Genomic DNA, 27,511 nt, shown 5'->3' with positions numbered 1-27,511 from the left:
TTGTCTGTGCTAATATAGGTCTCTCACCTAAACTGTTTGTGTTGGGGGACGGGTCAGGAGTGAAATATTCCTCCGACGCGGCATTGTCTTCTGTGCCCTATCATAATATAAAGGGTTATAATATAGTGTTAAAGCGGAACATTCACTGGAGTTGTATCATTTAAAGGGAATCTGTCACCAGAAGTTGCAGGCCTATGTAAATGGCCTGGGTCCAGCCCGATGGGCGGTGTTTCGTCTTTTTTCTCCCCCCCATCAGTGGCCCCCGTCCGCGCTCTTCTCCGGTATTCTTCTCCATCGTTCGCAAAGTAATCTTGCTTCACGCACGTGCAGTATGCTTTGCCCAACTGCGGGCAAAGCCGAAAATCATTACTGCTCATGCGCCGGTACACTATGTCACGGAACACAGCAAAATACTTCTGAGACATAGTGTACCGGCGCATGCGCAGTAATGATTTTCGGCTTTGCCCGCAGTTGGGCAAAGCATACTGCGCGTGAGTGAAGCAAAAGTGCTTTGCGCACTGGCGAACAATGGAGAAGAATACCGGAGAAGAGCGCGGACGGGGGCCACTGATGGAGTAGAGAAAAAAGAAGAAACATCGCCCATCGGACTGGACCCAGGCCATTTACATAGGCCTGCAACTTCCGGTGACAGATTCCCTTTAAGTCTCAGTTGTCACTGCGCCACTGAATCGGGAACAGTTTTTTTTTTCTTCTATGCCTCTTTGTTCCAAAGTTATAACCTCCGGTAATAATGGTGCAAAATCTGCCCTCAACTAAATGGGCGTGTACCATAGAACTTTGTGGGCGTGGCCATGTTGTGATTGGCCAGCGTCAGAAAAGAAATAGCAAACGCCCACAGAGAAGTTCTGTAGTACACGCTCAACTAGTTGAGGGTTAAATTGACATCATTATTACCAGGGTCATAACTTTGGAATGGAAGGGTGCATTAGAAAAAGAAAAACTGTTCTAGAATCAGTGAAGAAACAACAATTGGAAGAGTAAGTCCGTTCAAATTGAAATATCTAGTGATCGATCCCCTTTAAATGGTCAAGAGAGGTGATTTATAATAATTATATTGCTGGTGTTAGATGACTATAATATGGGGACAGGTTACTGACACAACCACAAATATCCTGAATTATTGAGAACATCATGGACGCTTGTAAAAGGAATATACATCACAGTCTTACCAAGACACTCGGCTCCTGCAGGAGATTAATCCCTGGGTACAGGTCCTGGACTATGAGAATTAAGGAAAGGAGATCTGCAGGTCTCAGAGAGCTGGCATTACGACTATTGGAAGAAAAAAAAAGTTAAAAAGTGTATCTGTAACTAGATTTCATAATATAAACTGCATACATAATGTGGTGTAGTGACCACTGTTTCCGCTAGGGGGCGCTGTGTGGGTGTCCCAGGACGAACGGATAGCCTTGTCCAGAGTGGTAACAAAAGCAGGGTGCTAAAGGATCGTTATGTATCTCAAGGTGGGTGGCCTTGGGATGGAGGCTTACTTATGTACTGATCAGCAGAGCTGATCTTTCGTTCCAATATGTCAGGGAGAAGTCTCCAGGAAGCTGGTGAGACAGGCGGGGGACCAGTTACCTACAAACCCACCCAGGGGTTGTGTTTAAGAATGCTATTATAAAGTGTATGAGTGGTTGAAGGACCTGTGATGAGGTCATAGCCATGTGACCCGGTGGGCGTGGCTACGACCATATAAGGTGGCCAGGGTAGGTCACATGGAGTGAATGCTGGGACCTGGTTGGTCCATTTTGGAAGGTCCCATCTGAGAGAGATGGGGCTGTCTTCCTGACAGCAAATAAACGCTGTGTTTAATGTCTGCATGTGCCTGATAGTTCCCTGGAGGGAATGGACGTCTGCAGCGCGTTGAAGCAGCCATGAGGTAAACCCTAACGGGGTGAGATATCTGTGAGGCTGAAGAGCCTGCGTATGGAACAGTGCATACCCTGTGTGACCACAAGCTAACAGAGTGAAACTCTGTCATGGACGCTATGCTGTTTTCTATTGCTTTGATAGTTTTGATGCATGAATAAACCGCATGGACTGTTATTATTTTATGGAAAACCCGTGCCGGATCTGGTTATTTGGCTGCCTAGCGAGTATCCCCCACCCGAATGACAGCGCTACCTTACAATAATTACATAGATCTCTCAGACCAAATGAGGCTGTTGTACTTACTGTGAAAGTCGGAATGGCTGTATAATCCGAATATTAAAATGAGAAGTTTATGAGCTCAGTTAAAGAGCGAGAAAGCTCATAAGTCCAAGAGTATTCAGTCTCTGCTGTACTGAGCAGAGTGAGATCTCAGCAGGGAGGAGGGACACTGAGGAGCTATTAGACTAGTTGAGCAGAGATTGAATTTTCACAATCTATTAATAAGTTATATTTTATATATTATTCACACGCTTTCGCTCCCATTAAGGGATTGAACATTCACAACAGAATTATAAATGCCATTTTGACATGAATTTTCAAAGTAGGTAGGCCGCACCATATATTGCGCCATCGGAGAAAGGAGCTCTCGGCAGCCCTATAGGGATTGAATGGAGCGGCGGTGGAGCGTGTGCACACTATTCTAACAGGGGTTAAAATGCTCCGTTCTGCCGATTGATGCGGCTTCCAGTAGTCAGATCACTGATCACCAATCCTATGGATGGTGGAGAGCTTGTTTTCACCAGGCAGCCTCTTTACAGGAGCTGACTCCTTACAGACATTTGTGGCATTTCACCAACGCTGCCATCAAAATGGTAAATTGGGTAAAACATGGCAATGTTCTCTAAGCATACGGCACTGTACACTGGCAACATTCTGCATTGGTATAGGCATTTGCACACTGTACGACGGAGTAGCAGGGGCGAGATGGTGTTTGCCAACAAAAGGCATCGTGCAACACGGATCCAGCTCTACCCAGCGATCACACAAACCCCTTTGACGCTATGCAGAACTTTCTGTTAAAGGGAAATCAGACGCCATTTTCGAGGCACCTGGAGAAAAGTGCCAGAAGTTTGGTGTTGACCAGGATGAAGGCGTGCAGGACCTCCTCGCCACCTCGCTCATTGCTCCCATTAATGTACTGTACAATCTGCTTCTCCAGGAACTCGATACATTGCTCACACAGCTTGGGGTGTATCAGCCGCTCCACGGCCTGCGAGGTGTAAGAGAGGAAACGATGATGTAGCAGAATTGCTTGTGTATCTCCTTACTTCTCTGGTTTAAAAAAAAATAGTAACGTACGGTATATCAGGAGGCTAGAGCTGCTATAGACAATGTCTCTTGCTATGGACGACTCAGTATATCAGTGAACTACCCATTTATTTTAATTGGAAATCTTTAATGTCCCTTTTGTCCCAGTAGGGGGCGTTGCAGGGAATTCAAACATTTGCTGCAAGATTCAAATTAATGAGCTATATCTGTCAACTGGGGGGGATACATGAACAATGGAATATCCTGTGGTCAGTAAAGAGACCTTTGTAACAAAATTTGAGTGTCAGGAAGAAAGGGACAGGAAAGGAGGAAAGGGACAGGAAAGGAGGAAAGGGACAGGAAAGGAGGAAAGGGACAGGAAAGAAAGAAAGAAAGAAAGAAAGAAAGAAAGAAAGAAAGAAAGAAAGAAAGAAAGAAAGAAAGAAAGAAAGAAAGAAAGAAAGAAAGAGACAAGAAAGAAAGAAAGAAAAGAAAAGAAAAGAAAGACAAGAAAGAAAGAGACAGGAAAGGGGAAGAAAGAAAAGGGACCGGAAAGGAAGAAAGGGACCGGAAGGAGGAAGGGAAAAGACCATTGCGTTGTCACACATTGCATTTAAATTCTGACTCTGGAGAAATGCAATTTCCATGAGATGTACAGGATTAGAAAACATGGCTGTTTTTTTTCTAAAAGCAGTGCCACCTCTGTGCACAGGTTGTATGTGGTATTACAGCTAAGAAACTATTAACGTCTAAGGAAAAAACCCTGTGGGCAAGTATGGTGCCTTTTATGAAAGACAGCAGCCATGTTTTCCAACCTCATTCAACAGCGTGACCCGAATGTTTCCTTGAAGGATTTGCACTGGAAATTACCAGCCGTTCACACATTCCTTGCAGTTTTCTGCTGATATTAAGCAATCTGAATAACAAAATACCTCTATTCCTGCTAACAACGGCCTTCAGTGTTCTGCACTAAGCTCGCTCTCATGGCCTATATACGACTCCTCTGTACTATACCATGTACTCATCACTGACAAAAAAACATATCTCTGAACACATTTAATAAAAATGCAAATGATTCAAGCATACTAAAGGGATAGTCCGTTTAGAAATCAATATTTAATTAAAGTCTATTGTGGTCAGAGGCTTCAGCTGCTTTAAGTCCACCATGCTTTAAACTGCAGGTCTGTGTTCAGTTTCCAAATCAACTTCCAAAAAGAATTGGGGGTTCTGCAGAACTTTAGAACCCCCATATAGCATGTTTAAGGGAATTTACCTCCACTGCGAAGCTTTGGTCTTCATGTCGCAAGCGGCCGTAGGTTAGGAGCAAACTCTGGAACGTCTTCCAAACAAGGTTTCGCTGATCTGAGTCTGGAGGACGAAGTCTGCAGGGAGACAACGCATACAGATCATGTCAGGGTAAAACATTTCTTCGGATTAGGCAGGACAGGGCTCGCTATTCGACTTGCTGTTTGGGAATGGAAATATTCAAGGGATGAAACCCTGTCCGTTTTTTTTTCCTGATTATGCAGATACATAGCCCATTACACTGATAAACCTAAATAATTAGATGTTCTGCAGGAGCTGGCTGTTTTCTTCTAAAAACACTAAAATCTATGGACACCACTGACTTGGAAAAAAAAAATTGTGTTAGTGATTACTTTTAGTTAACAAAATTGAACTAAGTTTCGGTCTGCCATCTTCATGCCTTCATTTTCAGAGCGACTCACGCAGTTTGCAGTCTGATCCAACTTTCCTGACTTTTATATATTAGCACAGCTTTTATTCTGCACTTATCTTCTACAAGCATTTTCCTCTTTATTTACAGTGTGCTTTCTCTGCCCTCCCTGAGACTATAGATACTTTCTCTCTGCCCTCCCTGACACTATAGATACTTTCTCTTGTTTCCATTGCAGATCCGTGTAAAAACCCATCCTGTTGCTTTCTCTAACAAAGAAAAGGGAGGGAGAGGAAAGCGAGCTGTCAGAATGAGGAGATCTGATGGATTTGTAACATTTTTGCAAAAGCTCTCAGCTAGACAAAAAGACTACACACTGCAGCAACAAAATGGTAGAAAACAATTAATGAAGACCATTTACAAAGATCCTTCATTCTGCATTTAAAAAGAAAGCACATTAACAATAGAAAACAAAATGTGCAAATCTATACAAAGCCTATATGGTATTCTGCAATACCAGACATAACCAGCTGACAGGTGTGGCACTGTTTTGTGACAAAGCAGCAGTATTTCTCTAGTTTTGCACAATCCCTCTCACTTTAACCTGCGTGAGTCAGACCAGATAAGGACAGACTTTCCGCCTCCAGAAAATGGAAAGTGGTTCCTCCAGCAGTCCCACAGACCATGAATAAATCGGATTACAGCAGGTGCACCTCGACTCCTTTCAAGATGGACTCTTCTATCATGATTGCTGGGGGTCCCAAAAATTGGACCCTTGGCAATCAGAAATTTATGCCCCACCAGATAAGAGAGAACTTGCAATTTTGGGAAAACTCCTTTAACACTTCCTGTAGGTCAATGGGGATCTAGGACTTAAGATCCCAATTGATTGTTCAAAGAATTGTACACAGGTACTCACTTTCCCGGGCAGATCTCCTGCATGAGCATACACAGCGGTGTACGGACACCTAGACTCTCTATTGGGCCTGGACACCGCTGCGTGCACACTCAGGCAGGAGCTGGAAGATTCAATCCCATTGTTTCAGCAATCATTGGGGGGGTCTTTACAGGGTGTATAAGGGGCTCAAAAAAAAATAATCAAAGTTTAGTTACACTTTTATTATTTTACGGCTCGTTTTCAAGTAGAGACTTACCAAGAAAAACTTTTTTAGAAGGAAAAGCAGAAAATGAAACAAAAGAAGAGAGGTTGTTAAAGGATGAAATTCACAAAATAAAGTGGGCCATAGACAGAGAAATCCAACCAAACTTTACATAAAGGTACGGAAAATGGTAAATTATAGAACTTCCTAATATACCGCACTTCTATCTTCACAGATCCCTGTCTGCAGCCATCACCTCTGCTCCTCAGTTTAGTGTCAGCCATCAAACCATTTTATATATTTGATTTCATACATATATATTTGGTATGAAAAATAATTATACATAAATCTATAATATATATAAAAAATACATTTATAAATCATAATATAATATATACACGATTGTAAAAATCTATAAAATATACCGTAATAGGATTGTAAAATATTATACATTTATAATATTTGGTATTGTCTTTCTATAATATTGAAATGCCCAAATTGCCTTTTTTTAATTCACTGCACTTCCACTAAAAAATGCAATAAAAAAAAGCAACCAAACCCAAAAATGTAATCAATAAAATAGGGATTTTTGTGTACTCACCATAAGATAATTGTCTCCGAGCCAATCATTGGGGGACACAGGACCATGGTCCTGTGTCCCCCAATGAGGCGTAGGAGAAAGCTACAGCTCACTACACAAAAAACAAAACATCATAGAATAATAATATACGGTAAGTTACAGGTCTCAGAGTCCTAAAATCAATTATTAAACATTTTCTTAACCAGTGAAATGTACAAAATAAATAAATAAAATTAAAATACCCTTATTATTGTGGTATCACCGCAAGTGTACTGACTTGAAGAATGATTATGCTGGAGTCATTTTTGCTGCAAATAGGAATGTTCAACTAGTTTTTTTTTCTCCTTTCTATTTTACCGCGATTGAGATTGAACGTTCTTTTCTCATTGTTCAGAGCATCTTATTGTAAAGTGTCTGGCATCGCTCAAAACTACGAGAAGTTTCAAATCAAAGAGCCATCGTGCGGATATGTTAGCGAAAAAAAATAATAAAACTTATGACTCGTCAAACAAATGGAAAACAAAAGAAAAAAAGAAAGTTCAAAAAAAAAAAAAAAAATCGCTTGGGTGGGAAGGAGTTAAGAGTGTATCTTTTAATAATCTTAAAGGAAAATGTCAAGGGGACAGAAGTAATGGTGAAGAGCGGGGCGGGAAGGAACGCCGATTACCAAACGTACTCTTTTTTGATCAGTTGACCGTCCAAAGTGACCAAACCAAAGTGAACTTCAGTGAGTCTCTTCAGGACGTAAATCTTCCTCCTTAAGTCGTCCTCGTTTTCTGCTCCGTCCCCATTGACGGCAATGAACAGACATTCTCCAAACTGCACAGAAAATAGTGAGACGATGAAATAAAATATTATAAGCCCGGAATCATGTATCATAATCAAGTACTGGACATGGAGAAACCCCAACAGCCGGGGCCTGTACAGTGGATTTCCCACAGAAATGAACGGGAAGAGTTTATCAAGTGTTATTAAAAAGGATTGCAGCAGATCTGCGCTAAAAATCTCATCTAAAAACTGTGTGTGAACATAACCCAACTGTATGCAGGTTCCATTAATACCCTTTTCCCTGCACTGACACATTGTAACACACTTTGACTGCAGAAGACTTGTGCAGTTTTATTTAGGGAATTATCTGGAGTTTTGTCTGCACAGATTTTCACCTCTGGGAATGTGAACATTTTTGACAGCAAGTAGAGATCCTGCAAAAGGTGAAGAATGTAAACACTTTTTTTTAAAAAAGAAAAGCGGCATAAAAATGCAAAAATTGCTTCTGGTGTAAATGATTTTATTAATTTAAACCCCAAAGTATATTAGGAAGTTTCATTACTTTTTATTATATAATGAGCACATTATATTTACAGATGGAATTCCCTTTTAACACAAACAAAACTTTTCAGCAAAAGCGCAGTTTTTTTTTTTGTTTTTTTTTTTTTATCTTTTTACACTAAGAATATCAATGTTGGTCAGAACATAACTAGGAGGATGGAGAAAGAACTGTTAAGCCGGCCATGTACAGTGTGTTTATTTAGGGAATCGATTATATACCTTTTTGCTTTTATTCTAGTTTTACCTGTCAGTGGCCACAGTGTGAATGTGCACCAACACATCGCACTTATGCCAACAAGTATACTGGCCCAGTTTTTCGGTTTCGCCATGTACAGTACGTGCAGACACTAAAAAGATATGTTCACAAGTGGCATTCTTTTTGCAGTGTATTTTACAGTAACAGCATGATCACTGAGATTCACTGAAATTTCAAGCACATGTGTTTTCATTCCGTGCTTTTTGCCAAATTTCTTCCTTCTTTCAATTCTTCTTGCAGTTTTTTTGCAGTGGTTTTGTACCCATTAATATAAATGGGTAAAAATGCTATGAAAAATGATGCAAAAATGCCACTACTATGTTTTTTTTTGGTGCACAAATAAACCAACAAACAAAAAAAAAAACCTTGAAAAAATACCCTCAACCTCTCAACCTGTGAGCATACCTTAAGGGTGCAGTCAGACGGCCGCTTCTTCAGAGCGTAGTGCACGGACTGGCCGGTGGCTCTCCTGACCTGTGCGTAACAGCTGCATAGAAATACAGTTTTCTCAAAAGTTTACACACCCTGGCAGAATTTTTGCTTTCTTGGCCTTTTTTCAGAGAATATGAATGATAACCCCAAAACTTTTTCTCCACTCATGGTTAGTGGTTGGGTGAAGCCATTTATTGTCAAACTACTATGTTTTCTCTTATTTAAAATCATAATGACAACTCAAAACATCCAAATGACCCTGATCAAAGGTTCACACACCCTGGTGATTTTTGGCCTGATAACACGCACAGAAGTTGTCACAAATTGGTTTGAATGGCTACTAATTGTTAGATCCTCACCTGTGACATGTTTGCTTGTAATCAGTGTTTGTGCATAAAAGCTGAGTGAGTGTCTGAGATCCAAACAGACTCTTGCATCTTTCATCCAGTCACTGACATTTCAGGATCGTGAGTCATGGGGAAAGCAAAAGAATTGTCAACGGATCTACAGGAAAAGTTAGTTGAACTGTATAAAACAAGAAAGGGATACAAAAAGATATCCATGGAATTGATAATGCCAGTCAGCAGCGTTCAAACTGTGATTAACAAATAGAATATCAGGGCCTCTGCGAAAACAAAACCATGATCAGGTAGACCAACAAAAATTTTGTCCACAACTACCAGAAAACTTGTTCAGGATGCAAAGAAAAACCCACAAATAGCATCAGCTGAAATACTGGACTCTCTGAAAACTAGCAGTGTGGCTGTTTCAAGATGCACAATAAGGAGGTACTTGAAGAAAAATGGGCTGCATGGTCGAGTCGCCAGAAGAAAGCCATTACTGCCCAAATGCCACAAAGTATCTCGCCTTCAATACGCAAAACAGCGCAGAGACAAGCCTAAAATCTTCTGGAACAAGGTAATTTCGAGTGATGAGACCAAAATTGAACTTTTTTGCCACAACAATAAACATTACATTTGAAGAAGTCAACATGGCCTACGATGAATGGAACACCATTCCTACTGTAAAGCACAGAGGTGGATCGCTGATGTTTTGGGAATGTGTGAGCTACCAAGGCACAGGAAACTTGGTCAAAGTTGAAGGAAAGATGAATGCAGCACATTATCAGCAAATACTGGAGACAAATTTGCAATCATCAGCCCGGAAGCTGCGCATGGGACGTACTTGGACGTTCTAACATGACAACGATCGAAAACACAAGGCCAAGTCGACCTATCATTGGCTACATAAGAACAAAGTGAAGGTTCTGGAGTGGCCAGCTCAGTCTCCTGACCTCAATATCATTGAGCCACACTGGGGAGATCTCAAGCGCGCAGTTCATGCTAGACATCCAGGAATTTACAGGAACTGGAGGCTTTTTGCCAAGAAAGGTGGCCAGCTTTAGCATCTGAGAAAATAAAGAACCTCATCCACAAATACCACAAAAGACTTCAAGCTGTCATTGATATTAGAGGGGGGCAATACACGGTATTAAGAAATGGGGTAGGTGAACCTTTGATCAGGGTCATTTGGATGTTTTGGGTTGTCATTATGATTTAAAAAGAGAAAACCACAGTAGCTTCACAATAAATGGCTTCACCCAACCACTAATCATGAGTGGAGCAAAAGTTTTGCTGTTACCATTCATATTCTCTGAAAAAAAGGCCAAGAAAGCAAAAATTCTGCCGGAGTATGTAAACTTTTGAGAAAACTGTACATGAAGCTGTCACGCTCGGTGTAAGGCTCTGATGGCCACCCCTCCACGCTACATCTCCCTTTTCAAAAAGATGTCAAGAAAAGCAAAAGAAAAAAAAAGTAGCAAATCTCCTGGTACCCCAAACAACGACATACCATGTGCAGCACACAGAGGTGGCCGTTCTCCGCAGTGAAACATGTGTACGTGTCGCCAATCTTCTCCAACAGTGTCATGCAGGAGATGATCAGAGGTGCAAACAGGGTATTGATGCTGTCGCCAAAGTTCGGAGACTATAGAAAACAAGTAAATGTGTTACAGGCCATGTCATACACAGTCTCAGTTTACACCTAGGAGGAGGCATTCACAAACCTAGTTTTATCCTGGCGGCAGGAGCTCATCAAACATTATATATAAGACCTCCTGGGCTTTCCATACTATTTTAAGATGACCTGTCACCATTTTTTAGCAAGTAAAACTAGCCAAATCATGGAATAGTGGTTGCTAAGTAAAAAAAAAAAACTTAGTTTTTATTTTTTAATCTCTCCTCCCCATTGTGGAGATATTTGCTTGTAACGTTTAGGTTAGAATTTACAACAAGCCCAAGGGGCATGATCAGCGATTTGTCTCTGTGTGTACTATTTTCTTCTGTATGACGTTGGCCAATCATAAGTAGGAGACATCATGCAGGAGGAAAAAATCAGCACAAGCCCCCAGAAAAACATCCTTTCTCCAATGAGTCATGTAATGATAATCAGCCCTGATCTCTGCAGCTACTTAGCATTACAAACACCTTCAGTTTCACTCTCATGACAGTCAATGTGGGGAGGAGCAAAGCTGACAATGCTGTGAGAGGAGAGCTGCAGCTGTGTTTGTTATGATACAGGTCAACTCTACTCCTTCTTCCCTCACACTGACTGCAGTGAGATGAAATTAAAGCTGGAGGTGCTTGTAATTATGCAAAGTAGTGGCAGAGATCAGGGTTGTCTGTCATTATGTGTCTCACACGAGAAGACATGTTCTTCTGACATTTCGGAGGCGTATTCCTTTTTCCCTTGCATGAGCCCTCCTGCTTATGATTGGCAGACATCATGCAGAATAAAACGTACACACCCCCACAGACAATTCTCTTACTTATTTTGGGTTTATCATAACCTCAACTTTACAAATTAAGATTTTTGCAACAGAAAGAAAAAATGAAAAACTATGTTTTACTCAGCTTCGAAGCTACTATTCCAAGATATGGCCCAAGTCATACAGTCCTCTTACCTGCACATCAACTAGTTGTCACACATTTTATATATTAGCGCCCCATCCTCTTATATGCAGAAGTTCGTCACACATTATACAGTCATGGCTGAAAATGTTGGCACCCTTGAAATTGTTCCAGAAAATGAAGTACCGTATTTCTCCAAGAAAATTATTGCAATTACACATGTATAATATTATACATGTGTATTTCCTTTGTGTGTTTTGGAACAACACAAAAAAAACAGAGAAACAAAAGGCAAATTGGACATAATTTCACACAAACTCCAAAAATGGACCGGACAAAATTATTAGCACCCTCAATTTAATATTTGCTTGTACACCCTTAGGGATAAATAACTGCAATCAGTTGATTCCTATAACCATAAACAAGCTTCTTACACCTCTCAACTGGAATTTCCACCACTATTCTTTAGCAAATTGCTCCAGGTCTCTCAAATTTGAAGGTACTGTCTCCCAAGAGCAATTTTAAGATCTCTCCAAAGGTGTTTAACGCGATTTAGATCTGGACTCATTGTTGGCCACTTCAGAACTCTCCAGCGTTTTGTTTTCATTCTTTTCTGTGGGCTTCTTGAAGTATGTTTGAGGTCATTGTCCTGCTGGAAGACCCATGACCTAGGATGCAAACCCAGGTTTCTGACACTGGGCACTATATTTAGATCCAAAATCTTTTAGTTATCTTCAGATTTCATGATGCATTGCACACAGTAAAGGCATCCAGTTCCAGAGGCAGCAAAACAATCCTAAAAAAAAAAAAAAAAAAATCTTTGAACCTTCACCATATTTGACTGTAGGTACTGTGTTTTTTTTTCTTTGTAGGGATCATTTGGTTTTCGGTAAATAGAATGATGTGCTATAACAAAAAGCTCTATCTTGGTCTCATCTGTCCACAAGATGCTTTCCCAGAAGGATTTTGGGAAAGTGCAGTCTATCTTTTTTTATGTCTGTGTCAGCAGTGGGGTCCTACTGGGTCTCCTGCCATAGCATTTCATTTAAATGTGGATAGTTTGCGCTGACACTGATGCAAAATGAGCCTGCAGAACAGCTTGAATTTCTTTGGAACTTGAGATTAGCTACAGTGCCATGGGTTGTAAACTTCTTTATTATGTTGTGCACCATGAACAAAGGAACTAAGATCTCTGGAGATGGACTTGCACACTTGAGCTTTTTTTTTTTTTTAACAATTTTGGTTCTCAAGTCCTTGGACAGTTCTCTTCTCCTCTTTCTGTTCTTCATACTTAGTGTGACACACACAAGCAATGCAAACATTGAGTCAACTTTTCCACATTTTATCTTTTTTTAGGGGTGATTTTAATTTTGCCCTCACCTGTTACTTGCCACAAGTGAGTTTGAACGAGCATGGCATGCTTGAAACAAAGTTGTTTACCCACAATTTTGGAATGTTGCCAACAATTTTGTCCGGCCCAATTTTGGAGCTGTGTGTAAAATTATGTCCAATTTGCCTTTTTTTCTATGGTTTTATTTTTGCTGTTCCAATACACACAACAGAAATAAACATGTGTATAAAAAAAATGTGTCATTGTAATAATTTTCTGGGAGAAATACTTCATTTTCTGGAACAATTTTAAGGGTGCCAACACTTTCAGCCATGACTGTATTAGTACAACGTCCTCTCACCTGCAGCAGCTCGTCACATACTGAGTATCTGCTGTGTAGATTCTTCTCGAACTCTTCATCTGCCCAGCAGAACAGGACTTCTGCGCCCTCTGAGACTATAAGTATACACTTCATCTGTGGAGAAGAACAATTATACTTACAAAATGTCTATTGCCTTCTGCCTAAGGCTAGTTTCACACTAACGTTTTGAGGCGCAGTGCAAGCTCGCCGTGAAGTTCCGCCCCCTGCCACGCCTCCTCTGGTCAGCTCCGCCTATGGGAACATGAGGCTGCATGTATGCTTTTGCCGGCGCATGCGTCCTTTTGAAGGTGCGCCGGCCGCACCAAAATGAAACACGATGCGTTAGGCGCAGGCCATCGCACCGTCAAAAGCATACATCTGCACGGCCTGCGTACCCAATGCTAAAGATAGGGTACGCAGGTCGCATGCAGCGTCATGCGCCCATAGGCGGAGCTGACCGGAGGAGGCGCAGCAGGGGCGGAGCTTCACAGCGAGCATGTGCTGCATCTCAAAACGCTAGTGTGAAACTAGCCTTACTATGCAGTTTCTGGGCGACAATCAGTATGACTGACTACTAATAACGCCGCCATGTGGGTCGCCATCTAATTTTCCCATGACTCTAAGTTACAGAGTGAAATCGAGTAGGGGGATATGTGACAAAATCAGATTAAGGAGTCAATTTTTGTCAAAATTATGGAATAAAACTTCTTGAAATACTGCAACATTTCTGTGCAAAAATAGTGTGACTTTTGGTCTTTTTACGCCAGTTATAGTCATGTTTTGGACAAAATTGGGGGAGCTCATCCAGGATGTTGAATGGCCAAACTTATCATAAGTTACGTCACAGACAGCCCTTGCCTGGCGTACAATCCTAACGCACGACAGTTGAAAAATGTGCCAGAGTCATTAAAGAGGTGCACACCGCACTCCAGGGCTCCTGTCATCGAGACTGGTCTACAAAATGTCAGACTTAAGGAAAGGGAGCTTAAAAGTATGGAGTAAGATTATTAATTGCTGGCAACTGCCACTAGAGGGAGCTCTCTGTATAAATATTTACACATTAAACTCCTTGGTAAATCTGTCTTCAGTAAGTGCCCCCTAGTGGCTGCTAAAGGAAGTCAGAATTGTATTATTTTCTCTCTGCTCTGCAGGGGATTTGGAACTCTGTATCAGGGCTCAAGGTGTTAAAGACATTCCCTTGAAATCTTCACTTGCACAAGACACCGGAGTTTTCTGGAGTAAATGAGCGACTTATAGAGGATCTTAGAATTATTACTTACTGTTAAATCTTCTCCAGTCCCTCAGTCACCTGTTTTCTTCATCACGTTCTTTATGGTTGCAGACCAGATAATATTCTGAATAGAAGGATAAAGATGACATTAATTACCCACATATAAGACACTGGTGGATTACTGGATATTCTAAACCATCAGACAGGTAAGACACAAGCTGGATTATACTAGTGAGGTCAATGGTGACTCATCAATCGTGGGACACACGGCCTCAGAGTAAAAGGTCATGTGACCCCATCAATAAGCACAAGAATGGCCAATGTTAATCTGAAATTGTGCAAATATATATATAAAAAAAAATTACAAAATGATGAATTCAGCTAAAACATCTGGATAAGGAAAACCACGGCCATAATGACCACAAATAAAAATTGAAAAAAAAAAAAAAAAATCACAATTTCACCCAAAGGGGAAAAAAAAGTCACAAAAGTGATAATGAACCCGCTCTAATTTGTCACTAATCTCTTTAGGTCTTGTGACTTTTTATAGTGGATTTTCTCCGTGTGGTTTGACATACAGGGCATGTTCACATTTGGCGTTTTTGCAGCCTACTTTATTCCTCCCTGCCTATAACACACAGCACAGCGCAATGAGATTCCTGAGATCTGACACATGCGCGGGGGGGGGGGGGGGGTTCTGCCGTTTTGACCGTTGCTGCGTGTTTGAGAATCAACAGGTCAGTGACAAAAAAAAAAAAAAATGATGGGGTGTATAACAAAAGTAAAAATATGAGGAAAAAAAAATGAAAAAATAAGCATCTATTGTACTCGACATTATTCCTGCCACCACTCTGGTTTCTAATGCAGAAAAGAAACGCAACGTGTGAATATTCCCTACAGCTCAGACAGAGCGCGCTGCCAGAAACCACATTACAGCCGCTGATCTACAGGAAATCCTGCAGCATACAGGCACAAAACCGGAGACTGCGGAGAGTGCAAGATAGATATATACACACACAGGCAGTATATATATATATATATATATATATATGTACAGCACAAGCACATATTATATATATTGTAAGGTAGCGCTGTCATTCGGGTAGGGGACACTCGCTTGGCAGCCAATAAATCACATCCGGCACAGGTTTCCTAACATAACTCCAACAGTCTATGAGGTTTATTAGGCATCATAAACCAGGAACAGCAACATAAAGTTCATATAAACAGCAGAGCGTCCATGACAGAGCTTCACTCTGCTAAGCCTGTGGTCACACAGGTTGTGCAATGTCCAGTACTCAGGCTCTTCAGCCTCCCAGATATCTCACCCCGTCCTCATGGCTGCTTCAGCTCACTGCAGGCGTTCATTCCCTCTCCCTGGGAACTGTCAGACGCTTGCAGCCATTACTCACAGCATTCACGTTCTGTCAGGCAGGAAGCCCCATCTCCCAGCGGGACCTTCCACAACGGACCAACTGGGTCCAAGTATTCACTCATGTGACCTACCCTGGCCACCTTATATGGTCCGTAGCCACGCCCACCGGGTCACATGGCTATGACCTCATCACAGGTCCTACAAGCATTCATACATTCTTTATTATGGCGTTCTAGACACACCCCTGGGTGGATTTGTAGGTAGCTGGTCAGCCCGTCTTTCCAGCTACCTGAAGGCTTCTCCATGACACATTGGAAGGAAAGATCAACTCTGCTGATCAGCACATAAGCAAGCCTTCATCTCAAGGCCACCCACCTTGAGATACACTACGATCATTCAGCATCCTACTCCTATCAGGACACTGGAAATGCTTACACGCCTGTCCTGGGACACCCACACAGTGCCCTCTAGCCCTACACCACAATAATATATATATATATATAAACATATATACACAGCACACACTATATATATATACTAGCTATGAACCCATTCTACGCCCGGGTGGCGAGCATTTTTATTGGTATATGGTATCCCATCCTGGTATGTGCTGCCACCCTAGTATCCTATCCTGGTATGCATGGTACCCTCCCCTCCCCCCGAATCCTGGTATGCATGGCACCCCATTCCTCATCCTGGTATGCATGGACCTCTCACCCCCAATCCTGGTATGCATGATCCCCCCTCACCCCCCCAATCCTGGTATGCAATGTACTCCCTCATCCCTATCCTGGTATGCATGGTCCCCTCACCCCCTAACCTGGTATGCATGGTCCCCTCACCCCCCAATCCTGGTATGCATGGTACTCCCTCATGCCTATCCTGGTATGTATGGTCCTCTCACCCCCTATCCTGGTATGTATGGTCCCCTCACCCCCCAATCCTGGTATGTAAGGTCCTCCCTCATGCCTATCCTGGTATGTATGGTCCTCTCACCCCCTATCCTGGTATGCATGGTCCTCTCACCCCCCTATCCTGGTATGCATGGTCCTGTCACCCCCCCAATCCTGGTATGCATGGTCCTCTCACCCCCCAATCCTGGTATGCATGGTCCTCTCACCCCCCAATCCTGGTATGCATGGTACCCCTCATCCCCCAATCCTGGCATGCATGGTCCTCTCACCCCCCTATCCTGGTATACATGGTCCCCTCACCCCCTATCCTGGTATGCATGGTCCTGTCACCCCCCCAATCCTGGTATGCATGGTACCCCTCAACCCCCAATCCTGGTATGCATGGTCCTCTCACCCCCCTATCCTGGTATGCATGGTACCCCTCAACCCCCAATCCTGGTATGCATGGTCCTCTCACCCCCCTATCCTGGTATGCATGGTACCCCTCAACCCCAATCCTGGTATGCATGGTCCTCTCACCCCCCTATCCTGGTATACATGGTCCCCTCACCCCCTATCCTGGTATGCATGGTCCTGTCACCCCCCCAATCCTGGTATGCATGGTCCTCTCACCCCCCTATCCTGGTATACATGGTCCTCTCACCCCCCTATCCTGGTATGCATGGTCCTGTCACCCCCCCAATCCTGGTATGCATGGTACCGCTCAACCCCTAATCCTGGTATGCATGGTACCCCTCAACCCCCAATCCTGGTATGCATGGTACCCCTCAACCCCCAATCCTGGTATGCATGGTACCCCTCATCCCCTATCCTGGTATGTATGGCCCCCTCACTCCCTATCCTGGGATGCATGGTCCTCTCACCCCCCAATCCTGGTATGCATGGTACCCCTCACCCCCAATCCTGGTATGCATGGTACCCCTCATCCCTCAATCCTGGTACGCATGGTACCCCTCATGGCGCTGAAATGTATTCGTAATTTACATATTTAAATTAATCTGAAGTGGGCACTGTGGCGCCTGCGCACACCGCGCTGTCCGGCGCCGTTTTCTTCAAAAGGTCTGAGGAGTGTGGGATTGTGCGGCTGTGATTGGCGCCCGATTTACCCCGGTAATCTTTTTTGCCTGCTGTGATGACAGGAGAGGGCGGATTGTTGCTCCGGAATCGGCGCCTGCGCATTCCTCTCTTTCCGGCACCATTGTCTTGAAGACACACTGCAGTGTGTCTTCCCCAAAATCGCGCCGGAAAGCGCGGACTGCGCATGCGCTGCTTCCGGAGCAACAATCCGCCCTCTCCTGTCATCACAGCAAGACGCAAGACCCCGCGGCCACAACGAATCGGTAAGGTGTCATGCTGGCGGGGGGGGGGGGTGCGTCTTCTACGATCTCCTGGGGGGGGGGCTCGCAGGCGCTTCGCGCTTGCGCAGTCTATAAAGGCTTCGGACAGCGTGACGCTTAGCCCGTTATATTATAGATATATATACAGACACTATATATATATATATGTACAGCATAAGCACACACTATATATATATATATATATATATATATATACACACACAGCAACACACACTATACACACACAGATACAGAGCTCAGCCCTCACCTCCCTCGTCCGCACACAGCACACCGGGGCCCCGCCTCCCTCAGACATGTGACCGCTCCTCATGTGATCAGCGCTGGGGGAGGAGGAGCTGCAGGAAGTCGCACAGCAGCTGAGTGAGCTGTCTGCGGATGATGGGAGTCCTCCTCCTCCTCCTGCCGCTCAGCTGGAGTCTCTGCCATCTGTAGGAGAGGAGCGAAGCGGCCCCGGAGGCAGAAAGTGCCCCCTATACTGTTACCATAAGTTTCTCCTGTGGTTTTGTTCTTTGAGACTCTGGTAGCAGCTGAGGTGTGTATTATGAGGTTCTGCAGCAGCTGAGGTATTGTGAGGTTCTGCAGCAGCTGAGGAGTATTTTATGAGGTTCTGCAGCAGCTGAGGTGTGTATTATGAGGTTCTCCAGCAGCTGAGGTATTGTGAGGTTCTGCAGCAGCTGAGGAGTATATTATGAGGTTCTGCAGCAGCTGAGGTGTGTATTATGAGGTTCTCCAGCAGCTGAGGTATTGTGAGGTTCTGCAGCAGCTGAGGAGTATATTATGAGGTTCTGCAGCAGCTGAGGTGTGTATTATGAGGTTCTCCAGCAGCTGAGGTATTGTGAGGTTCTCCAATAGCTGAGCTGTGTATTGTGAGGTTCTGCAGCAGCAGAGGTGTGTATTATGAGGTTCTGCAGCAGCAGAGGTGTGTATTGTGAGGTTCTGCAGCAGCTGAGGTGTGTATTGTAAGGTTTTGCAGCAGCTGAGGTGTATATTGTGAGGTTCTGCAGAAGCTGAGGAGTATATTATGAGGTTCTGCAGCAGCTGAGGTATTATGAGGTTCTGCAGCAGCTGAGGTATTGTGAGGTTCTGCAGCAGCTGAGGAGTATTTTATGAGGTTCTGCAGCAGCTGAGGTGTGTATTGTGAGGTTCTGCAGCTGCTGAGGTGTGTATTATGAGGTTCTGCAGCAGCTGAGGTATTGTGAGGTTCTCCAATAGCTGAGCTGTGTATTGTGAGGTTCTGCAGCAGCTGAGGAGTATATTATGAGGTTCTGCAGCAGCAGAGGTGTGTATTGTGAGGTTCTGCAGCAGCTGAGGTGTGTATTGTAAGGTTTTGCAGCAGCTGAGGTGTATATTGTGAGGTTCTGCAGAAGCTGAGGAGTATATTATGAGGTTCTGCAGCAGCTGAGGCATGTATTGTGAGGTTCTGCAGCAGTCAAGGTGTGTATTGTGAGGTTCTGCAGCAGTCAGGGTTTGTATTGTGAGGTTCTGCAGTAGCCGAGGTGGGTATTGTGAGGTTCTGCAGTAGCCGAGGTGGGTATTGTGAGGTTCTGCAGCAGCTGAGGTGTGTATTGTGAGGTTCTCCAGTAGCGGAGGTGTGTATTGTGAGGTTCTCCAGTAGCGGAGGTGAGTATTGTGAGGTTCTCCAGTAGCGGAGGTGTGTATTGTGAGGTTCTCCAGTAGCGGAGGTGTGTATTGTGAGGTTCTCCAGTAGCGGAGGTGTGTATTGTGAGGTTCTCCAGTAGCGGAGGTGTGTATTGTGAGGTTCTCCAGTAGCGGAGGTGTGTATTGTGAGGTTCTCCAGTAGCTGAGGTGTGTATTGTGAGGTTCTGCAGCAGTTGAGCTGTGTATTGTGAGGTTCTGCAGCAGCTGAGGTGTGTATTGTGAGGTTCTCCAGTAGCGGAGGTGTGTATTGTGAGGTTCTCCAGTAGCGGAGGTGTATATTGTGAGGTTCTCCAGTAGCGGAGGTGTATATTGTGAGGTTCTGCAGCAGCGGAGGTGTATATTGTGAGGTTCTGCAGTATCTGAGCTGTGTATTGTGAGGTTCTGCAGCAGCTGAGGTGTGTATTGTGAGGTTCTGCAGCAGCTGAGGTGTGTATTGTGAGGTTCTCCAGTAGCGGAGCTGTATATTGTGAGGTTCTGCAGCAGCTGAGGTGTGTATTGTGAGGTTCTGCAGCAGCTGAGGTATTGTGAGGTTCTCCAATAGCTGAGCTGTGTATTGTGAGGTTCTGCAGCAGCTGAGGAGTATATTATGAGGTTCTGCAGCAGCGGAGGTGTATATTGTTAGGTTCTGCAGTATCTGAGCTGTGTATTGTGAGGTTCTGCAGCAGCTGAGGTGTGTATTGTGAGGTTCTGCAGCAGCTGAGGTGTGTATTGTGAGGTTCTGCAGCAGCTGAGGTGTGTATTGTGAGGTTCTGCAGCAGCTGAGGTGTGTATTGTGAGGTTCTCCAGTAGCGGAGGTGTATATTGTGAGGTTCTGCAGTAGCTGAGGTGTGTATTGTGAGGTTCTGCAGTAGCTGAGGTGTGTATTGTGAGGTTCTGCAGTAGCTGAGGTGTGTATTGTGAGGTTCTGCAGTAGCTGAGGTGTATATTGTGAGGTTCTGCAGCAGCTGAGGTGTGTATTGTGAGGTTCTGCAGCAGAAGAGGTGTGTATTGTGAGGTTCCGCAGCAGCAGAGGTGTATATTGTGAGGTTCTGCAGCAGCTGAGGTGTGTATTGTGAGGTTCTGCAGCAGAAGAGGTGTGTATTGTGAGGTTCCGCAGCAGCAGAGGTGTATATTGTGAGGTTCTGCAGTAGCTGAGGTGTATATTGTGAGGTTCTGCAGCAGTTGAGATGTGTATTGTGAGGTTCTGCAGCAGCTGAGGTGTGTATTGTGAGGTTCTGCAGCAGAAGAGGTGTATGTTGTGAGGTTCTGCAGCAGAAGAGGTGTATGTTGTGAGGTTCTGCAGCAGAAGAGGTGTATGTTGTGAGGTTCCGCAGCAGCAGAGGTGTATATTGTGAGGTTCTGCAGTAGCTGAGGTGTATATTGTGAGGTTCTGCAGCAGCTGAGCTGTGTATTGTGAGGTTCTGCAGCAGCTGTCGATCACAGCATGTCATTTGTTACCAACGTCCGGAGGAGTGGCCGGGACACCGATACCCCGGGAATGTGGACTCGGACCCCCCATTACGTAAATAAGGAAAAGGAACAGCATCCGATCCAGGTGAAAAATCGTATCAAAGATTTATTCTGCCAGTATAAAATACAACGTTTCGGCCATATTGTGGCCTTTTTCAAGTATAACATAACAGCACATATGGTGGCCTTTTATAGTGTGGCACAGCCAATCACCATCTAGGTAACACCCATCACAGAAAATTCATACATAAAATATATATAAATACATCCATCAGATACATATATATTCAACATCACAGTTTATCTAGTCATTATCAGTAATGGTCATGATCATATTAGAAATATTGCAAAAACATTTCATACGTAAACAACCATCCCCAAATCAGCCCACCAATAGTCGTCATGCATCAAAGGTATCCATGGAAATAACGCACCAATCACTTGCAATGATACATATCCATGTATAAACCGCCAATCCCTATTCACATAATAGTGGCGCCAACCCCAAAGAACCAATCATATGAGGACTCACACATCCATGTATCGGCAGAGCTCCCTCTCACCCACATGACATCATCAGCAGGAGCCAAGCTCTATCAGAGGCGCAACCCAGTGACGCGCACCACCAGGTCACGGCGCGCGCCGCCCATCCCTACAGGTCCGGTCACGTGACGCCTCCGTCACAGAGCACCGCGCTTGCGCAGTGCCATGCAAGGGATGCAGCCACACTAACCGCCCACCGGGGGGACCGCGCACGCGCAGAGACTCGGAGCACGCAGTCACACAAGGCACCCCCTCACAAGCGTGCGCGGTCCCCCCGGTGGGCGGTTCGTGTGGCTGCATCCCTTGCATGGCACTGCGCAAGCGCGGTGCTCTGTGACGGAGGCGTCACGTGACCGGACCTGTAGGGATGGGCGGCGCGCGCCGTGACCTGGTGGTGCGCGTCACTGGGTTGCGCCTCTGATACAGCTTGGCTCCTGCTGATGATGTCATGTGGGTGAGAGGGAGCTCTGCCGATACATGGATGTGTGAGTCCTCATATGATTGGTCCTTTGGGGTTGGCGCCACTATTATGTGAATAGGGATTGGCGGTTTATACATGGATATGTATCATTGCAAGTGATTGGTGCGTTATTTCCATGGATACCTTTGATGCATGACGACTATTGGTGGGCTGATTTGGGGATGGTTGTTTACGTATGAAATGTTTTTGCAATATTTCTAATATGATCATGACCATTACTGATAATGACTAGATAAACTGTGATGTTGAATATATATGTATCTGATGGATGTATTTATATATATTTTATGTATGAATTTTCTGTGATGGGTGTTACCTAGATGGTGATTGGCTGTGCCACACTATAAAAGGCCACCATATGTGCTGTTATGTTATACTTGAAAAAGGCCACAATATGGCCGAAACGTTGTATTTTATACTGGCAGAATAAATCTTTGATACGATTTTTCACCTTGGTCGGATGCTGTTCCTTTTCCTTATTCGGACTATTGTTCATTCGGGTCCATGAACCTTTAAACCTGCATCTACTCCTCCGCTGTGCTGTCGGCTGCCTCTTTTTTTTCCCCCATTAAGTAAAGTCTATTCATACAATGAAACTTTCTGCAATTATAATACATTTTATTTTTCGAGAGCTTTTCTTGCTGCCGGTGAATGGAAACACGATGTCTAAAGGCTGAAAACATGTCCAGCCCTCAGTGCTGAAGGTTTGCTACAATGTGTCCAATGGAAACAATCATTATAATTCCTATAAACTTACCCCCCCCTTTTTTTTTTTTTTACTGTGGTGCATGGACCATATTGGCCACTAGATGGAGACAAAAGACAACAAAAATGTAGTGATGAGTCTAATGTTAGTGTGTAGATTATATATAGGTGATCTGTCCACTGCTCATCTCTGGGGTCCCCATCACCGACCACCATCTCTTGGGTAAGGCCACGTTCAGTATTAGGTCAGTATTTCACATCAGTAAGCCAAAACCCGGAGTGGAAGGATCAGAGGAAAAGTATAATAGAAACATGTCACCACTTCTGGATTTATCAGCAACTCCTGGTTTTGTCTTACAAATACTGATATAAAACTCTGACCAAATACTGACTGTGTGAACACGGCCTAAATGTAGATCCCCCTATGACCGTTCATCAATTCTTTACCAGCCGTGAAGGGGCGCACATACTCGAGCATTCGTCCTCCTGAGGACATGACGCTTTGTTGCAGTGTGAGCAGCGCCAGGTATACTGGGGCCTTGGTAGTCAGAGATCACAGCAGCGTAAGAACAGGGGTCTCAGCTGGGCTTGTTCACATGCAGCTTTTTTTTATCTGCAGGAAAAATGCAGCCAATCATTAGAAAACTACACAGGGCAATTCTGCTATAGATTCTGGGATTTTTTGCATCGTTTTTTTGTTGCTCCGTCTCTTTGATTTCAATAAAGAAAAAAAATGCAGCAAAAAAAAAAGCTAATACAATTCATTTTTTAAAAACACATTTCAGGTCAAACAATGCATGGAAATAAACCCTCAATATTTTGCTACTGTAAAAAGCTTTGTTAAAAATTGGATGGAAAAAATGCAGAAAAAAATCCTAATACAAAATAAATATATAAATAATAAAAAAAATCCTTATACAAAATAATAAAAGTAAATATATAAATAATAATAAAATAATAAAAAAATCCTAATACAAAATATTAAAAATAAATATAGAAATAATAACAATAAAAAATTCTAATACAAAATAAAAATAAATATATAGGCAATAATGATAAAATAAAAAACCTAATACAAAACAATAAAAATAAATATAAAAAATAATAAAAAAATCCTAATACAAAATAATAAAATTAATATATAAATAATAAATGGTAATACAAAATAATAAAAATAAATATATAAATAATAATAAAAATCCTAATACAAAATAATATAAATATATAAATAATAGTAATAAAAAAATAACAAAAATCCTGTTGCTCTGTCTCTTCGATCTTGATAAAGCAAAAAAATCAGCCAAAAAAGCTGAAAGAATTGACTGTTTTTTAAAAACATCTCAAAATGCATGGAAAACCCTCAATATTTTGCAACTGTAAAAAGCTTTATTAAAAACTGGATGGAAAAAAATGCAGAAAAAATCCTAATACAAAATAATAGCAAGAAATATAAATAATAATAAAAAAAACCCTCATACAAAATAATAAAAATAAATATATAAATAATAAAAAAAATCCTCATACAAAATAATAAAAATAAATATATAAATAATAAAAAAAATCCTAATACAAAATAATAAAAATAATATATAAATAATATAAATCCTAATACAAAATAATAAAATTAATATATAAATATAATGCTAATACAATATAATAATAAAAATATATAAATAATAATAAAAAATGCTACTACAAAATAATAAAAATATATAATAAAAAAATCCTAATATGACCTAATAAAAATAAATATATAAATAATAAAATACAAAAAATCTAATACAAAATAATAAAAATAAATATATTAATAATAAAAATCCTAATACAAAATAATATAAATAATAGTAAAAATCCTAAGACAAAAATCCACATACATAGTGTTTCCCCCCTGTTCTTATATGGAGGGTCCAGCAGGGCGCAACGTATTACAGCAACAGCAAAATAAATTAGATGTATAAATGCATTTTTTTCGTTGTGTTTAGTGACAGGCGAAATGTACTCTGAACCTCAGCATAAGGGAATGTTCATACGTTGCATTTTTCATGCAGAACATGCGTCAAAAACACTTAACTGTAGAAGGGAAAACTCAACAAAAATTCTGTGGATTTTTTATTCATATTTTTGTCTTTGTGCATTTTTGTGAATTTTTTTTTTTTTTTTTTTACTACTGAGCCTCAATGATTTCATGGGGAAAAACTGGCAAAATAATTGATCTGCTGCATTTTTTAAATAGTGAACATCAGGTCAATTTGCAGGACTCCGCTCCATTGGCCAGGTCAGTATTCTGCGAATCTCCCACCACCTGACATTCCTCTCGTAATGATGACGTCGTGCCCGTCCTGCTAATCACAAGAGGTGTCGGCAGGTGAGGAGATTCACAGTCTTGAATTGACCCAAGGTTTGCTTTTTGAAAAATGCACCATATCAATTATTTTGCCATTTTTTACTGCAGTTTTTTCCCAGTTATTCCTGAAATACATGGATCTACTTCATTGGACGGTGTTGTTGTGGTGGTCTGGTGAGATTGGGTGATACCCGGCAGTGGAACGTCGAATTCACATTAATGGAAAAATTGGGTGACACCCGGCGACGGAGCGCCGGGGTCACAGTACTAGGAGTTTGGTTGATACCCGATGATGGAGTGACCGGTTCACATTGGCAGGAGGGCAACCTCTCCCTCGGATTAATGGTGCTTCTGGGTCTCGCGGCTAGAAGTAAGGATGGGGAGGGAAGGGGCAATGCCCTGGAATGATAACCTACCAGACCTTTTTTAGCTTCGAGGACCTCACCAAGGGTCTTAAGTATCAAAAATATCAAATTGGCTGCTGTGGCCGTTTTACACCCAAGAATGGTTGTGCTGGTCTTTGTTTGAAGGGGGGGTGGCAAAGGGAATTAGCCTCGGGGAATCGATCTTACCAGAGTCATGAGCCTTAGTGATTTCATGGGAAAAAACTGGCAAAATAATTGTTATGCTGCATTTTTTAAATAGTGAACATCGGGTCCATTTGCAGGACTCCGCTCCATTGGCCAGGTCAGTATTCTGCAAATCTCCCACCACCTGACATTACCCCCCGCAATGATGACGTCGCGCCCGTCCTGCTAATCACAAGAGGTGTCAGGAGGTGAGGAGATTCGCAGTCTTGAATTGACCTGAGGTTTGCTTTTTGAAAAATGCACCATATCAATTATTTTGCCTTTTTTTTTTTTATGCAGTTTTTCCCCATGAATTCACTAAGGCTTGGGAGCAAAAAATGCATAAAAAAATCGACAGAATTTCTGCTGCGGTTTCCTTCTATAGTTAGTGTTTTTGATGTATTTTCTGCATGAAAAACGCAATGTATGAACCTGCCCTTATGCTGGGGTTCAGAGTTCATTTTTTCTCTTCCGTTGCAACATAAGAGGATAACAGAATTCATGCAATATCCCTGATATGAAGGATACAAATGGAGCACATGACTATGATATTGGTCTTCCTGTCCGCTGGTGACAGAGCAACTGGGTGACATCATAACACCTTGTGAACAATGCATTGGATATTGTTTCTTGTCATCCTCCCCACTCCGTTTTTACTTGTTACTTTCCGTGTATGTTGGGGGTCCTATGATATTGAGTTTATGTCTGACATTTATCTAGTGTCCTGCTCCCTGTGGCTTCTTTTCCAGCCTTCTGCTTCACAATGGAGCTGGCGGACGGGCACCGGTAACTGACCGAGCCTATCACAGGGGCCGACTGTATACAGCTCCTACGCATTTGTGTTTCCCTGGTAACAGACTTAAAGAAAACCTTGTGTCGTCTGATCCTGCAGTCCTTTGTTACCTGCCTTTGTCTCCGACTTCTTGGAAATTAATGTTAAAACTGAGAATCAGATGGATGGCAGAAGCATGCCTGCAGGATCAGACTACACAGGGGTCGGTTGTAGTCTGTTACCATGGAGACGCATGGCACTGCATTGGAACTGTGGACTAAAAATTATTTTTTTTTTTTTTTTATAAATACCCATTAGAAAGTAACTTAATTGTTCAATGTACAATGAAAAGACGATGTCAGTGCTCATCTATGTAATCTGTTATATCTAATTTTCTTTTATTATTGTTAGTTGCCTGTAATGTATTTGCTGTAAGTTTTATACTCCTAGGATATACCATTGGTATATATGACCTCCATGACATGATCAGACCCAGGGGGTCCTGTATATCCTTGTAGAGACTGCAGGCAGTTATAGGAGGATTGATGACCAAGCAATGCATCCTGGGAAAATGGTATGCAAAATAGCTCAATATCGGTAATGCAAGTCACAAATTGGACCACATTCGGATGACATCTGATTTCCACGGACTGTCAGAAAGGAGAAGGTGGAGACATTTTTTTTTATTTCTTCACGTACGAGAAAAACGGATGACACTTGTATCACATTCCAATCAAGCCGCTGCTATTATACATATAGTCAAAATAGTGTCCACCAACATATCACTCTATAAGAGGGGCCTCCGATAGCCTGAAGCAATTACCTCATAATAGTAAATGGGTGTTCACGAAACATATGACATAAAAAAAAGGATAAAAATTATCCAAAAGACACCACAAAGAGATAATAAAAAAACGTCAATCTTTATTAGGCCG

The 27,511-nt window shown here is 42.5% G+C and overlaps 1 protein-coding gene across 2 annotated transcripts in view; it reads right to left on the bottom strand.

Annotated features, from left to right (window-relative positions):
• The window catches only part of HPS1 (HPS1 biogenesis of lysosomal organelles complex 3 subunit 1), a 69,275-nt gene extending 50,829 nt beyond the window's left edge, over positions 1 to 18,446 (bottom strand). The window contains exons 1-9 of one of the 2 annotated variants that reach the window (XM_073552818.1): positions 18,302 to 18,446; positions 14,457 to 14,531; positions 13,177 to 13,290; positions 10,428 to 10,562; positions 7,236 to 7,378; positions 4,478 to 4,586; positions 3,006 to 3,166; positions 1,191 to 1,293; positions 28 to 97 (exon numbers count right to left, since the gene is read on the bottom strand). In XM_073552818.1, coding sequence (XP_073408919.1) covers positions 28 to 97; positions 1,191 to 1,293; positions 3,006 to 3,166; positions 4,478 to 4,586; positions 7,236 to 7,378; positions 10,428 to 10,562; positions 13,177 to 13,290 — 835 coding nt within the window. In that variant the 5' untranslated portion in view covers positions 14,457 to 14,531; positions 18,302 to 18,446. Of the gene's footprint in view, positions 1 to 27; positions 98 to 1,190; positions 1,294 to 3,005; positions 3,167 to 4,477; positions 4,587 to 7,235; positions 7,379 to 10,427; positions 10,563 to 13,176; positions 13,291 to 14,456; positions 14,532 to 15,735; positions 15,882 to 18,301 lie in introns of those variants that run through there. The other variant, XM_073552819.1, reaches the window with a different exon arrangement.
• Positions 18,447 to 27,511: the final 9,065 nt, after the last annotated feature.

This window comes from Dendrobates tinctorius, unplaced genomic scaffold, assembly GCF_039654945.1.
Source record: "Dendrobates tinctorius isolate UK_male_01 unplaced genomic scaffold, ASM3965494v1 ptg000196l, whole genome shotgun sequence".
NCBI lineage: Eukaryota > Metazoa > Chordata > Amphibia > Anura > Dendrobatidae > Dendrobates > Dendrobates tinctorius.
Note: the sequence above shows the minus strand (reverse complement) of the source record. Positions and strands in the feature narration are given on the sequence as shown.